A 17896-nucleotide genomic window follows, 5' to 3' on the forward strand; every position below is an offset into this window, starting at 1 on the left:
ACCTGAAATTTGGAGGATATGTACATCTTATTGACGCGCATCTAATAAAAATATAAAAAAAATTATCCGAGAAAAATAAATTGACCAAAATAACCCCAAAATGTTTTAGGGGTATTTTGATCAATTGTTTTCATGTAAAATATATTTTTTATAATTTTCAAAGATTCCCCTATTTTTGATGAATACACGTTCCAAATTTCAAGTCATTCCAATTTGTAGAAAAAAAATAAAAAATAAAATACTACCGGACAATCATGACCGCGCGATGAATTTTGGACGGTGATGGAAGTAGACAAAATCACTGTTCATTTTCGCCTATAGGCGTTGCGTACTATTTTCCTATCTATATATATATATATATATATATATATATATATATATATATATATATATATATATATATATACTCCATATTGTCTCTCAATCATTCACCTGCACCGTAAATCTTCATCTTCATCTTATGCAAAAGTGCCACCACCATTTGGATAATAAGCCAGTATTCATCAGTTTTAAGGCAACATCATCATTTCCCATTATGTAAGGGGTACATTTGAGTTTTGAAAAGATTATTGCACCCAAATCACCGGTCGGAATATCTCAAGGCATGAGTCTCAAAAGAATCCAAACAATTCATTCATATATCGATCCATACTTTAAAAATAGCCGACTCAAATATCTCAAGAAAAAAGGAAGACAGAAATACCCCCTTACAAACATTGACTGCTTGAAAAATCTCAAAAATATGACTAGGACACTCCTTAATGCTGGAATATGGCCACATTGCACTATGCAATATGGTTCAATCAATCAATAAGTCAATCAATCATCGTCATTATCATCATCATCATCTAAGCCTTATCCCAATGATTTGAGGTCGGCTACATGAACCATATTCCTCTATTCATCTCTATCAAGGGCCATACCCTCAGTAAGACCAAAAATCACATATATTTTCTCACTATTTCTATCCATGTCCTTTTGGGCATTCTCTTGATGGTGATGGAAGTGATGGTGACGGTGACGGTGACGGTGACGGTGACTGTGATGGTGACGGTGACGGTGACGGTGATGGTGATGATGATAATGATGATGATGATGATAATGATGATGATGGCAATGATAATGATGATGATGCCCTGCCTCAACAAGGATCAATACCCAATTTCATTCCTTCTGTATAATCACTCAAGGGTGACGTTCGAGTAAGGTTACAGCTTTACAAAAAGAAAGTAAGCTGCATCACAAAACCGCACCAAGAAATACAGTTCCAGTGCTGAAAAGTCCTATTATGGCCTCAAAATCTATTTTGATCCTTGATTATTATATTTGAACCTCCAAAAATGGGGCTGATCTTTGTGAACAATTTGAAAATAGACAGTCTGGATACTATGTTACAATATACACTATCTTTAGGGCTTGAAATCCTTTTTTCTTTTTTTCAGATCTATAATTGTTGAGGTCAACATATGAACTTCAAGGTTTCTTGGGCACCAAAAGAACCTTTTCAGGTGAGATTTGAGCCACGGCTTCCGAAGCCGCGACTCTATGCTAACCTTTTACATTACACTATCCATGATCAACATATTAATCAAAAGTTTCATCAATAGCAGCAGCAAGAAGCTATATAAAAGCCATTTTACTTCTGCTTCATAATTTTGATTCGCACAGACAGCCAGGACTAAAGCAAAAAAGCGACAAGAATACATGGACCATCCACACTTATCACTATAGAATGTATATCAGTACATAGATGATGAATTCAATTTACATTTCAGCAGCAAAAGATTTACCACATCCACAGGTCTGACTGGCATTAGGATTTTTGAATGCGAAACCTCCACCTATGAGGGCATCACTGAAATCCAATTGCATCCCAAAAAGGAAGAGAAGGCTCTTGGGGTCACAAACTGTACCAAAACATCAAGAGATCAAATTAACATGGTGACAAAATTTCCATTGGTTTTGAATATCTTGCAATATTAATCTTAATATTTCGAACCTTCAAAAAACAAGCATTCTTAGAATTTTATCAATTTTGATTTTTTATGTTTTTAATTGCTTTTTCTTTCCTACGAAAACAACCAACTTAGCAATAACAACAAAGAAAATCAAAAGGAACCACATAACCTGAAGAAGAAAAAAAAAGTCTGTACAATTATATGAAAATCAGTAAAGAAAAGGGAACACAGATAGCTCAATGGTGATATATTATTTTGCAAGCATAGAGAAAATCTTCAGCTGCCCATTGTCAAAGTCAAAGAACAAAAAGATAAGGTAGAAAAAGGACAAATCTATGATATGTTCCTCATATGATGCTTGAATGGAACAAATCTGTTTAAAAACCTGCATTTACTTACTATTAAACAGTACAGATAACATATGCTAGTCTCCATATTCTGATGTCTGACCTAGTTAATTGAGAGAGAGCACATAGAACTTGATTATGTGTGTGTATGTAAAATATGTTAGTCTCCATATTCTGACCTAGCTAATTAAGAGAGAGCACATAATCAAGTTTTATGTGCTCTCTCTTAATTAGCTAGGTCAGATTATGGAGACTAGCATATGTTACATGCACACACTTGAGTATAAGGGGCCGTCACTTGGTGTGATGATAAAAGGCTCGCGTAGCCAGCGCAAAAGCGCAGGTTCGAGTCCTGAGAGCAGCCACTTTGTGCATAAAAAGCCAAAAGTTATGACCGTTTCCATCTCACCCCTCCCAGGACCTTGCATAGGCGGGACCAGCACCGGGTTATGGCCCTTACATAAAACTTGAGTACGTGTCTGTGTGCATCACAGATTGCGAGAGAGAGAGAGAGAGAGAGAGAGCATAGAGAAGACAAAAAGGTTTGATTAGGTTTATTAAAATATACAGGCGCACATCCATGCATGCCGAAAGTTACACATGTTGTTGAAGATGCATCAAATGGAGCATTTCTATTGGACACATGAAATTGACACACATAGTAAAAACTGAGGGCACATAACTGGAAAAGAATGTGGAAATACACGCATGGCAGTGTGTAAGCGTGCACACCGTGAGAGAGAGAGAGAGAGAGAGAGGTAGGGCCAATAGTTAGGCTTTAAAACTGTAGGCCCAAGGAAAATTATTGAGGAGGAAGGAACTTACCAATTGTAAATCCATTATACTCAATTATCGAGTCGTCAGGCCTCGCATTCGCTCGATTCTCAAAGTCCATGGTGTAAGACATTCCAGAACATCCCCCTTGCCTCACCCCAATTCTTAAACATAAATCTTCATTTTTCTCAGATCTCATCCTGTTCAAATGCTTCAGCGCATTATCAGTCAATGAGATTGCAGGCTTGACCTCACCAGATGTTGTAGCTGAATATTTGAAAAATAAAAGGTCATTTTTAATAGCCATTACCTATTTAGAATCTCTCTCCAAAGCATACAAATAAATGTTTTTTTCTGTGTAAGAATATATAAAGTAAGGTTCAATAGCAGCTGTTGAATGGTTAACAAGATTTGGAGGAGTATACCACAAAAGTGGCGCTATTTACTCAGTATTCCAATACACGATGTTATTCTGTACCTATCTTCTATATGTAAAGCAGATGATGATTTTCAAATGGTTGGCATTACATGCATAAGGCTCCAAATAAAGTAGCCTCCTTTGTGTAGGTTGCCCCTTTCAACAAATTTTACAAACCTTGGTTAATAAATCCCTACTTTCCTGCATAACTAATGTCTATCAGAATTTTTCGTGCAATCTTCTTGTTTTTTTTTTTGGAAATACAATTGAACTCCTCCTCCTCTGCGCAATATATTATAGTGTTCATTTCTTTCTTTGACAGTGGGCTCTAATGAGGATGTTAAGGGCTCAAACCTTTGATGTTCATTCTAAAGCAAAAGGAAGCTAACCTACCCAAACTTATCCCAACCCCACCCCCCAACAAAAAGAAGAAGAAGAATCTAAAGCTCATGTCTCCCAATGTTATCTAGGGTGTAGGATATATTATTTAAGGAAGAAACTTGTGATCATAGAGGCTAGCTAAGTGGATCTGGGACATCAGCAAATTATTGATAGACTTGGTTTCTAGGGGCACGAGTACTTATCCACGGTTAGTGACTTCACATGTTGATGAAAGAATAAATGCAGATATTTCCGTAGAGTCCATCATATGTTCTTTGTATCCTAACTGAAGCAGTTTTCTAAAAAGAGTCATATAATATGTAATTTTGCAAGCTATAGAGCTCTGAGAACTACAGCTACTAGATTTCCAAGTAGAATACATGTTCTACTACATCTTTTGTGTTGCATTTCACTTGAATTAGCCTATATTTATTAGAAACTAATTTGCTCTTTTTGGTTTCAATATTCCTAATTTTCCTCTTAGTAACCATTCACTTCGTTTAGAGAAATCTCAAATTGCTAGAACTATGTGTAGCTTCCACGTCAATCAGTTTGAATGTTATAAATATACTGTTCATTAATAAATCATCACAAGGTCAACTCAGTTATTTCCAAATATCCGTCTTATTGCTATCATGAATCCATTGCATATTTCTTTTTTTGTTTTTTTGTTTCTTACGCAACTCATAACATTGTATTATTGTCTGTATAACATCTTACATGAATTCAAGTATCCAATCAATGAAACACTTATTTGATTGAGTACTTAGGCTCCGGCATCTAGGTCAAAGTGAAGGTGCTAAAGCTTCGACCTTTTTTGGCAAAACCAGATCTACTCTGTTCAAAGAGGATACAAGGGCAAACAAGAATGGAACCTCATATACTTCTGTATATGAATTCAACCAAATAATGTCAACCTAAAGAAGATCATAACATTCAAAAAAATAAACATGCACAATATAGGTTCTAGAAGATGAAATAGGTGGGGGTAAAAAGAAGGTGAAATGGTAAAGTAAAATCCTGAAAATGGGTGAGGAAACAGGGTATTGAAACTTGAAATTGACATTGTTCCGGAAATGAGAAGCATTTAAAAAACTATACTAAAACATGCATGAGGAAAGTGAATCATACTATATTAGAGAAATGGATTGAATGCATTTTGCTCCATCGTTTCTCTAACTGATACCATTAGAATTTCAAGAAACAGGGGTGCAATTGCAAGGGAAGGGGAGGCAAAACCTCCTCCACAAAAGACTGAAGATATAGATAACAAGGAAAGAGAAAAGGAAAATAGAGGTTCAAGATGGCAACATGATTTCTCACTGCTAAAACCATTTCTACAAAAGAAAAGGAATTCCCCATTAAAAGAGTTTCAATACGGTACAACAAATTTAATTCCTTAATAAAATATCATTCATTAATTATCAAAATGATCAAGAAAGACAGTTAAATCAATAACAATCATAAGAAACAAAGGAGAATTTCAGTATTGTAGCATAACTATGACGCAGCAAAATTAATTTTATTTTCTTTACGCAACAAATTTAATTCCTCAATAAAATATCATTCATTAATTATCAAAAAGTAGTCCCTTCAATCTTATTTCAACTTGTTTCTACAAATTGATAACTAACCTCTGGTTCTGAGTCAGATATTTTCAAAGATGGAATACAAAAACAACTCAGGGAAATTAAATAAATAAAATCGAAATATAAGCCAATAAAACAACAGAAAAACAAGAAAACCCATGTTTTCTATCGAACAAAAAGAATCAATTTTGTACAAAAAAAGATTGCAGAGAAAAGAAAAATAACGATAAAAACTAAATTAAACCCAATAAACAAAAAGGAAAGAAACCCATGTTTCTAGTGAAAAGCAAAACCCGTACCTGTTACTGAACTCGCTTTAATGGAGATGGGTTTCCTCATATTGCCAAAAGAGACCGATTGTCTCAAAATAGGAGTTTGGGTTCTCTTACAAAGGGCAGATTTTCGCAATTCGTGGCAGATGGTCGAAGATGAAGACAGAGAAAAAGCCATAGCTACTCAGGAACCAGAAGTCTCCCCCTCCCTCCCTCTAGATTTTTCACCTGAACAAATCAAAAATACAACCACCAAAAACTTATGGTATCTGGGCCTAGGTTGAAATTTGAATACTTATATGGGAAAAATAATTCCATCTGCAATAAGGTTGAGGTTTGTATAAGGGTCAACTTTATATTATTGAAGTAAAATGCACCTCAAAACTATATTTAAAATACAGTCTTTTTCGGTCAAAGCCCTGTAATGAAATGAGAATCTATGGTTGCCCGGCCTTTGTATGAAATGTAAAATTTCAAAAATTGTAATAATTAGAAAGATTTATAAATATTTGAAAATTTTAATAATAGACCGTTTAGATAATGTGTTAAAAAATAAACTATTTTAAGAATTAAAAATACCTTGTAAATTTTGAGATGACGATTGATTTGAAGATTTTTTAATATAAAAACAACCTTCTCTAAAGGTTTATTTAGGTGCATCTTACTCGTACATTGACACTATATAAACTTTTTCCCTATTCTCGGTGTAAAATTTGACCCTGTGAATTTTCTCTTTACTTTGAAAGTTTGAGTAAGAAAAGGTACTCCGCTGGAGCACAAGAGGCGTGCCAGAAATATTTTTATAATCCAAAATAGTGGGATCCACTTTAGAACAAAGAGAGGAGTAATTCCAAGATAAAACAATTTGATTTTTGGTTTACTGAAATTTGACACTTACATTGACTAACCAATTATGTCAATTCAATATTAGGGTTTTATTTTAGCATTAGGATATTATTTTTCTAGGGCATTGTTACCAAGACCATGCCAAATCAGTGCTTCGACCGGTTGGATCATTGACTAGTAGTGTCTTTGCCGGTATTGTCTAGAGTAAAAATTAAGTGCGATAAAAAACATGTTAAAATCAGTATTTAATTGATTTTATATGGTCTAAGCAGTCAGCTTTGAAACTATTATATTATATATTTTTCAACTGGTTGAACAAAATATGGCAGCTTTTTAATATATTATATATTTGTAAATTATTATTTAAAATTTTTAAAATGTGGTTAAACCAAATCGACCATCAATGAATCCAATTTTGACTGAACTAGATCTTCCCCAGTCAAGGGGAGGTCCAATCTTGCTTGAGGTATGTATATTGGACCAATGAAAAAAATTTACATTACGGGTAAATAAATATGGACATGGTTTTCGTGAGTCAGCTGACTCACTTATTATTGTGCGGTCCCTTGTCTATCTAATGCCCATCTCTAAGATGTATGTCAAAAAATGTTATATCCAGCTAAAGTTAAAATGGGGAAAAGAAATTCAAAAGCCAACATTTATATATTTTGAATTTAAAAATATATATATATATTAGATTACTATCGTGGTTGAGATCATCGAACCCAAAAATTTTGAATTGAAAATACATATTTGAGGTACATTTTGTAAGGAGACCGCACAAAAATAGTGTTTGTCGGCCGACACACCAAACGCTTTCACAATAAAAAGTGGATGTTACATCCTAAAATTTGGGTGCGTTCCTCATAGTCGTAAATAGATTTTTACTCAAGGGGTTGGAGTGAAAGCATACTATGGTCCATTATGATAAAGTAACTAGTGTTATCACCATCCAATCAATAGATGGACGGTGAAGATGAGATAGTATATTTATATGACCATGTCACCCAAGTGGATGGTCCCATTCTTTTCATTAGCATCCATCATTTGATTTATAGAAAAGGCAAGCTTTTAATGACATTATTTACCTTTGATACAAGGAGGTCACAATCATTACTGAGCGTTAAATGTAAGATTGGGCTAGTAGAGATGTCTGTCGATCGAGTTCAATGTCCAAACAAAATTATTTGTCGAACTTTGTAACACACTCCAAGGTGTCAAATCTCACATTTGATGGCTGCGTAATTGTCACTTCCTTGTACCAAAGTAAATGATATTGTAGAATACAACCCCTCGATTCATTTAATAAATGAGGGGACAAATTTTTTGCCACGAGAGTTCATTTGCTTTTGATATAAGGAGGTCTCCGTCGTTAGTGGATATGAAATCAAGTGGTTGAGGATGGGATTGATTGAACACAAAGTCCAAATAAAATTTCTTGAATGTTGCGATATACTTCAGTCTACTGGATTTCACATCCACTGGCTAAAAGTGATCGTGACCTCCTCGTACTAAAATTAAATGACCTCATAGTATACAATCCCTAATTTTATTGGACTATGAGAATCATAGCATACTTTTGCAATGACTATGTCCCCCCTAATAATGTCTTAAAAGGCTATGCATGCCATTCAAATCAGTGTTCGTAAAATTGAATCGGAACGGTTAACTGGACATGAGCTTGGAAGCGGTTTAGCCGGTAGATTCAGCCATTCTAATCAGGCAAGTCCCAAGCGGTCAAGAAATTGTTAAAAAAATAAAAAAAAGATAAAAAAAAAAAAATCTACTAAAATATGAAAAGCATATAAAGAATCATTAAAACCAAATACATTTAAATAAAGTTGAAAATTGATGAAAAAAATAGATTTCAAGGAAACCATTTTTGAATTAAAGTGAGTATTAATGACCAAAATAATTTTTAATATTTACGATAATGTAAGACATTAAAAAATACATTTCAAACTAAATTCCTTATTTTTAGGAATTCATATAAAAAAATTTTAATATTTTTTTTAAAAAAATATCAGTCTATCACCAAAACCGCTCAAAATTGAAACCGGCCAATCTAACCGGGCAATTAGCGGTTAGACCACTTGGTTTTTCCAACAATGATTCAAATTGCTTTGCATCGAAAAGGTAAATGATAATTGTATCCACTGGTAGAGCTTTTCAAATGTCTCCACACGTTAAAATTTATATGGTTGGAGACTTAGTCATTCATTTTTTTATGAGATGGTTACGAGTAAGTCGACAATAATTTCACATGATAATTATAATTTGACAATGACAAATATTAATTTGTGTCGTTATGCAGTCCAAATTTTTCAATCAAAATTTCATTTCTGTTAGTTTTCAAAATGCATCCAAAAGATGTGTAGAGACAAGTACAACTCTTCCTTTTACTACATGTTGGCCCTAGCACCCGTGAATTATGATCGGAAAAGTTTGTATACTTATCATATATTCATTGTATACCGTTGATCTACCGCTCGTTCTCACTAACAGATGGAGATTAGCCGCTTTGTTAATCTCATATCGGCCTCCTTTAATGAGGATGGACAATGCGCACGTGCACACACAAATATACATGTGGTCTAACCGGTTCGACTATTGATCGAAGATCAAATCCCTTACCGATTCAACGGTCTGATCTTGTAATTATGCTTTGAATTTATATTGTACAATACTACCCAAGTACGATATTATGTATTTTTACTTTTATGACCGGTGGACTTGAATACATGTTCGTTAGAATAATTAGGGGGGACTATGTATACCCCCTGACCATACTTTCTAGGTGTAGTCTTCGCCATATTTTTTAAAGGAAAAAGTTTTTATAGAGCCGAGACTCTAAACAATCAAATTAGAGCTCACCTGGAAATTTTCACTAAAAGAGGTTGTTTTGATGCTCGAATATCGTCAAATTGATCATCTTGACATTAAGATGCATGGACATGAGAAAAAAACGGATTTCAAGTTTTGGAAATATTTCATCGTGTAACGCATTTTTGGACCGTCAATTTTCAAGATTTTCAAGATTTTCAAGTTTTCATAAATTTGCTCGATCTACACCATTTTTGAAGCTTTAAATTTTATAATTAAAGATGAAAATATATTCCATTTTTAAAGCTTTAAATTTTATAATTAAAGATGAAAATATATTTTAAGGCTATCACAGAGATTTCTAATATCGAACCACATTTTTCTATACTATTTGAAGGTATGCTTTACTTTTATTGTTTAGAGCCTCGGCAATATACAAACCACACCTTTTTTTTACTACACAACTATGATTTTTGTAGCCACCCCTAAGGAAGAAAATAGCTTTGTTTTGGACAAAGTGCCCCATATATAAACCTATTATTCTCTATAAAAAATAGGTTTTTTTTTACTACACAACTATGATTTTTGTAGCCACCCCTAAGGAAGAAAATAGCTTTGTTTTGGACAAAAATGCCCCATATATAAACCTATTATTCTCTATTAAAAATAGGAATAATTTCTTTTTAAATTTTTTGAGATAGTTTCGCTCCAAAAATGCTTGAAATTTGAGATAGTTTATGTCTCAAAATTTGGAGATTATTTTTCTATGTAAAATTGAAATTAGATAATTTCTCTCTAGAAATTTAAAATAGTTTTTCTCTCTAAAATTTCAAATTTCAAGTTTTTAGACAGAGAAATGTGGGGTTGTACATGGGGGTTATTTTCATCCAAATCAAAATATTTTTTTCCTTGGTTTGACTACACAATAAATAGTAATTGAGTTGGTTGCGTGGTTTAAAAAGTATTGAGGAGAACCATTCCTAAAAAGTATGGTCCAAGGGAATACATAATCTTCCTAAAAATGTGTTTGACTATAAAAGTGAGATGCAACGCATTAGTTTCCACTCTATAATTGATATAAACAAATATTGAATATGAGTAATTATACCCCATATGGGTTTGAGTAGTATTTTAAAACCAGTTGATCCGTGTTAGAAATCACCGATCCGGACAAAAAATTGACGGGGACCGAACCAATTCCAAGAAAGCATTGGTCCCAACCAGAGTCCCTTGGAATGTAGTTCTTATACATATGAAGGGTGTGGTTTCCATAAGGTTGCAACATTAAACAATCCAACTAAAGTGAACCTTCAAATTTTATCATAATATATAATTTTGATGTAAAATGTTATTAGGATTATCTCAAAATATATTTTTATATCTAATTATAAAATTTTAAATTTAAAAAATAGTTAAAATCAAGTAGATCTATAAACATATAAAAATTTTGAAAGTGGACGGTGCAGATAATATGTTGTAAGATGCATTATTTTTTAGACTCAAAATCTTTTTATTTTTCATAGTCATACATCTCGATATCGAGATGATCAACCACAGGGTTTTACAACATTAAGATAACCTTTTCCGATGGATTTTTGAAGTGCATCCGTAGTTCTACATTTTAAAGTTGCAACCTTATATAAACTTTTTCTATATATGAATGTTCTTATCAGTGTACTTGGAGTGATATGTATGTCTCAAACAAATGGGCACTCAAAGCACGCCTCCTCGACCACTTGTTGTTGCAAACAAGATCTCCTTCATAAATTCTAATTATACCATTCAAATGCCAACATTTATAAAAAGAAAAAAGAAAAAAAGGGATACTAAAATTTAGAAAAGCACTTAAATAGATTATATAAGCAATGAGGGCATGTTCTACATTTTATTTTTATAGCAAATTTCTATAAGTAATTTTATGACCCAAAACTTGGGATGTAGTCACCTCAACAACCTAAAAACAAAAGAAATGTTCATACACATTTTATAAAGGATGTCATAATCGTTCTTGCTCTTTGAATTTTAAAATGGTCGGTTGCAAAAGTTTCATTTAATAGACACAAAGTTTCAAAAACAAACTTTCACATTTCGTAACTCACCCCAAACCATCAAATATAACATGAATGAGAATAGTTGTAGATAAATGGTATTTTTATAGATAATCTCTGAATAAAACTACATGAATCGGACGATCTACTGTTTTGATGATCGCATCCATGTGATTAGAGTGACACCTTTTTTAAAAATTAAAAGATATGCTACTCCCGTAGAAGCATACTGTCCATTTTCATTCAAGTAAGCTTTAGCTAGGAGTATTTTTCAGACCCCTAATTTCGGGGATTTAACCTTTTGAGCCTAGCAACCCGCATCAAAGACAAAAAATTCAAAAAACACATTTTTTGTGTTTGAAAACATTAACATCCTAAGATTGAACATGAGGGCAAGAACTAAGGCGCATTTGGTACACCTGAAATTACTTTTAATGCATATGTAAAAGTATTTTCATGTGAAAAAACTCTATCATCTAATTTTGTGTTTGAATTTTTACATAATAATTGGCTGAAAATTAGTATGAAAAAATATATTAGGACTTCCTGATGTCAAAAAAACTCCTATACTTAATCACACGAGAGAGTTTTTTCATGTGAAAAATAGTTTTGCATAAATATTTCACTTGTTCCAAACGTGCCCTAAGTGTTAACGAACGTAAAATCTATTTGTTTTTTTCCCTGAAATAATCATCTAGTAATACTTTAGTGGATTTCAAAATTTCAAATCAGCAAAACCATGTTTTGCCAAAGAGCGCTACACACACTATTTTGAAAATTGACATTCAATATTCAAAATTTTGAAGGGCGAGAGCACAGTCTAAAAAACTGATAATTCAAAATTTTTCTTTTAAAAATAATCATCTAAGTGGTTCCCAAAATTTTAAACTGAAAAAGATCTCTAAAGGACTTTTGACTTAGAGAGTATATCCATAGTATGCTCTTGCAGGGGCATAGTATACGCACTCTTCAAGAAAATACTCCACGGATTATGCAGATCTAGGGATTAGCAGTTCTACATCTTTGATTCGCCAAATAAAAAATAAAAAATAAAAGGAAAGATAATACTGGGTGAGGGACTTAGTGTATACATTGTTCCCTCGTATGGTATTCACCGAACCTTCAAAATACTGTACAATCAGGTAAAACAAGTTTTTGAGCTATAATCTTGGGAATATTACCTTCAAAGATTATAGAACCTTGGCGCGGTAAACTCTTCTATGGTCTCAAGCAAGATCGACCAAAATATCCGTATTTTCATCTTTAATTCCAATTAGACTCAAATCCCAAATTTCATCCTAGATCCATATTCATAATTGAATTTATATATGACTAGTGAAAATCAAAGAAAACCACAAATATAAGTTTGTTCACGAAATTAAGATTCATCTAAATCCTACGTGATCCATCTCACATACTACCACGATAAACTAGCCATCTCATTCATATAAACCATAGTTGTCAAGACGAGATCGAACCGGGCCCTGACCAGACCGCCTGTTAGTACCATAACTTGTTTAATTTAGAGTAAAAATTGAGTTTGATAAAAATTCAATCAAAACCGGTGTTTGAGTAGCTTTGACGGATTTGACCCGCCAGATTCAACTGCTTCAATTATTTGTTTGCAACTTTTTCCCTCATATAAACATATTTTAATATAATTATGCATCATATTTCTTAATAATTTCAAAATCCAATTAAACCAATTTGACTCATAATCAGACTAGTTTTGATAGAACCAAACCCTTCAACCAAACCCCTCATCCGGTCCAATCTTGATCAGACTGATATAAACTATACAAGCCTCACCCTTAGCTGCATTGAGCATATCCTTATAATGTGCTTTATGTGTGTGATACACTTAATTTTAATATTATTAAGCCCCAAGGTGCGGTTTGTATAGAGCCGAGGCTCTAAACAATCAAAGTAGAGTGCACTTTCAAATAATGTTGAGAAATGTGATTTTAATACTGGAAGTCTTTATGATAACCTTTAAATATATTTTTATCCTCATTTATAAAATTTAAAGCTTAAAAATTGTGTAGACCGAACATATCTATGAGAACTTGAAAATTGACGTTCCAAAAATACATTACAAGACACTATTTTCAAAACTTGAAATCCATTTTTTTCTCATGGCCATGAATCTTGATGTCGAGATGATCAATTTGAAGATATTTAAGCATCAAACAACCTCTTCTAATAAGCTTTTCAAAAATGCATTACAAGATGCACTATTTTCAAAACTTGAAATCTATTTTTTTCTCCACGGCCATGCATCTTGATGTCGAGATGATCGATTTAAGGATATTTAAGTATCAAAACAACCTCTTCTAATAAACTTTTTGAGGTGGGTTTTAATTTGATTGTTTAGAGCCTTGGCTCTAGATAAACTTTTCCCTAAGCCTCAATGGACCAGCCGGTTTGGTTGGTTGGACTGCTAGCTAGACCAGTGGTTAAGTTAATCACTTAATATTATTTTCTTAATTATTATTTTTTTTGTGCCACAACAAAGGCAACAATAATAATAACAATCATTAATACAAACACCACCTTTAATATCCATTAAATCTGAGAAACAGCATTAGAACTGAGAAATTAGTCTTCATTCGGGTAGTATTTAATCATATACATATTTGCTCCCACAGCGAACTGGTGTTAAAAGGATTCACATTTTCTTCCTGCTACAGAAGAAACCCTGATATAGCTTCAGCCAGAAATTCAATTAGCAAATGGTGTAAAAACAACTACAAAAACAATAATAATAATAGAAGTGGTAGGTGGTGATAACCGAAATTTATCAAAATATAATTTATTTTTTAACTATCTAATATTTTACACATTTTCTACTATTCCAACTCAAAATCATGTGTATTTTGATAAGAATTTCGAAATCAAATCAAAGCATATGGGTAAATGTTAATCAGGCGTAATTTGACAAATTTTGCTAATAATAATAATAATAATAAGTTTAAAATTCTGAAATCCCACAAGCCTATTTATTTAAGAATGCTTACCTATCTTGTGAATTCAGTAACACGAGGTATAAAGGGTCATCTGAAGAAAGCTTGAACAGCTGGACTACAATGTATGTACATGTTGTAATGCTGCAAATATATATTTCAATTTCATTAGAGGTACAAATACACAATATCAATCATGGTTGTATTCTATATAAGACCATTCGTTTTCAGTACAAGTAGATCATAACTGCTCTTAGCCATTGGACATGAAATCTTACAGATTAAATTGTGTTAGAACATTCGAGAAATTTTATTTTGCTGTTTGCACCTACTCAATGACACGTCCCCAATCACTCGATTTCACATCTCACAGTCAATAATGATTGTGACATTCTTATATCAAAAACAAATGTTCTTATTGCATATATTACCAAATCAATATAGTAAAATGAACATGATCCCTACTTAGTTCCAGAACTAATGGTTGTGGAACCAATATATTAATCAAGAGCATGTATAATGTACTCCTATATAGGAATACACTATATACTCAGTACCTCAGGCAAAAGTCCTAGTTGATAGGATTTTGGCAGTCCAAAATATTGTTACACACTTTAGAATCATCAAATGAGTATCACAAAAGAAAAAAAGGATTTTAAGTTCTTGACACCTAGATCTAACTATGCACTTTAACCTTTAAAAAAATTGGTGGTCTGGCATCCACACGTAAATTTCGTCCTGTAATTTGTGGGATTATGGACCCCAAACTGGCAAAATGCTTTTATCTCATTGTAAGATCAATCGAAAGAAATACTGATTTGGAATCAAAATTCTCTTTATAACTGAATATGGACTATTCATATTGATGCACCTTAGATGTTGGGAATTTTGAGCTCAAATTCTTTCCTTTTTATGAAAAAAACAATAGATCTTAGAACGCATCAGATGATTTGAATAAATGCTATTTGACATATGGTCCCCTAAACAGATAATTTAGCTATGGACCAAATATACAGTTTGGTCCTGCTTCCTTTTTCTCATTTTTTTCACATAGATATTGGGATGCATCAAGGATAATCTGAAAAAAATTTCAGGAGACAAGATTACCCTAAATAGATGGTTCAGCTGCAAGACCAAATGTACAATTTGGTCTGGCAGTGGGCCTGGCTCTTAAAAATTAGTGTTTGGCCCATAAAACTTGGCTGGAAGGCCGGACTAGGGCCAGTAGTGGCCTGGTTCTGCCCGGCCCGCAGCCCATTGGCACCCTTAGTCCCGCAAGACAACCATATGCACGACATGTAAATACGCGAGTTCAACAGTTACCTGCCAAAACATATCAAAAGAATTATCAAAATCAATGAACTGAACCAAGATGCTTCCTTGTAGATAACCCAAGCCTGGAAGACAAAAGGACTATGAGAGATGCTTTGATTTGGTCAATTTGACAATAAAGAACCTATAATGGAAGCAAATTTTCATAAATAAAATATAAATAATCATAAACTCAATCACTTGGTTTCACATTCTTAGAAGCAATGCATAATATAAGCTAAGAGAAAATACAAATTCTCTCTCTCTCAGCAATCTTATGTTATAGAAGTATGTGTTTCTCAGAAATCCAGTAGTGAGTGATCCAAAGTTGGAAAACCTTCTAATTGATAATTTGGACTGGTCAAAAAAAAAAAAAAGAATTTCGAGTGCTAAAAATAATGCATCTTGTAAAAAGTTATATGGACTATCTATTTTCAAAATTTTCAAAGTGTTTATAAATCTACTAGATTGTATAGTTTTCAAAATTTTAAATTTTATAGGGCAATGATTTCATACAACCGTTGTATAGTAATATGATGCAACGAGTCTAAAAAACCATCTTATGACCATTTATATGATCCAAATTTCGAAATATACAATCTTTTCATTCTAATGAAGAATCACAACAAAAAAAAAAAATTGAAAACACAATCTAAAAAGTATGTTTTTAGCTCAATTAACATAGGCCGTTCAGAGATGGCCCCAGAAGGATTTTTTCATTTCCAATTTTTTTAGATGGCTTTATTATCATTAGATGAACAATGTTAAAAAAGAAAAAATTGATTTTAAGTTTATAAAAGCTAAGATCTTGAAATTCACAAAATGAATAGTCCATATTTGTTTTCGGAGGGGACTCATTTTGACTAGGATTCAAATTGAATTTTTTTTTTTCTGGAGAGATTGATTATTGAAATGAAGAGAGTGTGTGTGCCAAATTTGAGGTCATACAAATATCTCAAACATAGTTTTCTAGAAGTGTCATTCCATTATATTATGATACAACCATTGCATTGGATCATTGCTCAATTTTATAAGCACGGTTGAAATTTTAGACCATCTTACTTAACGTAGGTACCTTATATAAACCTCGCCCTAAAACAATAATGGGGTTTTTCAACACTATCATCATTTTTGTGAAAACCTTTTTCCAATTAATTGGGATCGACTAATGTCATATTTTCGAATAACTATGTTCCATATAGTATGTAAACAGAAATTATGCCTCCACCAAATTTTGACCTAGCTTTCTCAAAGCAGGACAAAGAGAACAATTGAAATGCTAAATAGTGAATATCTACACTTCCACAAATTTCAAAAGAAGATAAAAAAATTGCTTTTTCTCTCTTCAATTTAACAAACATTTATTACAAATTGTAACAAAAAAAATATCAAAGATTCTAACTTATAAGTGATAATAATGAGGAAATACATACCGAAATGGCTGCAACATTCACATAGAAATCAACTAAGGTAGTAACCATCCACCTGAAAAAAAACAGAAAAAACAAATCAATTCCAATTTCCAAATAATATTCAAAATTTCAAACTATACTTGAAAATCATCAGAAAGATAGATATTAAGAGAGGAGAGAAATTAAAACAGAAATAGAGAGAGAGAGAGATTCAAACAGAAATTGAGAGATAAATTGAAGAGAGAGACCAAAAAATGGGGAGAGAGAATGAATTGGGGAGAAAGAACAAAAAAAAAGGAAAAAAAGGAGAGAGAGAACTGACGGAGTGAAAAGTGCCTTTCTGAAAGGAGTGCCATCGGTGATGATCGTATAGATAAGAGCCCCCAACATGATTAGCCCCAATATACTGAACACAAATCTTGCCGCTACAACACCACACCCCATTTATTCTTTATTTTTTGGTCAAAAATTAACCTCTTCTCTTTCTCTCTCTGCAAATCCTTAGTATCAAAAGGCTCCTTCTATCTTTCCATATATATATATATATATATATATATATATATATATATATATCCTTAATCATCAAAACGCTTTCTCTATCTTGAGTATCTAAGCTCTCCCTCCCTTTACCTGTCGAAAGGACTCCATGCGATAGTCGGTCCTCTAAGAATGCAAGGGGAAATCTAAACCGTCAATCTGGGTTTTGATAGACGCTATCGCTTGTCACACGTGGACTCTCTATGTCCATGAAAGA

The 17896-nt window shown here is 32.9% G+C and overlaps 2 protein-coding genes across 14 annotated transcripts; both read right to left on the bottom strand.

Annotated features, from left to right (window-relative positions):
- Positions 1–1621: 1621 nt before the first annotated feature.
- Positions 1622–5978, bottom strand: CPISCA (chloroplast-localized ISCA-like protein). Its single transcript, XM_011624224.3, has 3 exons — positions 5767–5978; positions 3131–3346; positions 1622–1907 (listed from the first exon to the last, which is right to left on the bottom strand). The coding sequence occupies exons 1-3, from the start codon at positions 5915–5917 to the stop codon at positions 1765–1767; spliced, it is 510 nt and encodes a 169-aa protein (XP_011622526.1). The 5' UTR covers positions 5918–5978; the 3' UTR covers positions 1622–1764.
- A 7934-nt stretch (positions 5979–13912) lies between these two features.
- Positions 13913–17692, bottom strand: LOC18431992 (uncharacterized). Of its 13 annotated transcripts, none has more exons than XR_016056434.1 (5): positions 17465–17692; positions 17164–17215; positions 15527–15742; positions 14474–14563; positions 13913–14137 (listed from the first exon to the last, which is right to left on the bottom strand). XR_016056434.1 is itself a non-coding variant. In XM_011624223.3 (5 exons), the coding sequence occupies exons 1-5, from the start codon at positions 17584–17586 to the stop codon at positions 14125–14127; spliced, it is 351 nt and encodes a 116-aa protein (XP_011622525.1). In that variant the 5' UTR covers positions 17587–17692; the 3' UTR covers positions 13913–14124. The 13 variants fall into 13 exon arrangements, 8 of the variants coding, with proteins under 8 accessions (XP_011622525.1, XP_011622524.1, XP_011622523.1 ...); XR_016056435.1 differs by having other exon boundaries at positions 13913–14140; XR_016056433.1 differs by having other exon boundaries at positions 13913–14154.
- Positions 17693–17896: the final 204 nt, after the last annotated feature.

The sequence above is a fragment of the Amborella trichopoda genome, chromosome 5, assembly GCF_054954075.1.
Source record: "Amborella trichopoda isolate Santa Cruz 75 chromosome 5, AtrichopodaSantaCruz75HAP2 v2.0, whole genome shotgun sequence".
Taxonomy (NCBI): Eukaryota; Viridiplantae; Streptophyta; class Magnoliopsida; order Amborellales; family Amborellaceae; genus Amborella; species Amborella trichopoda.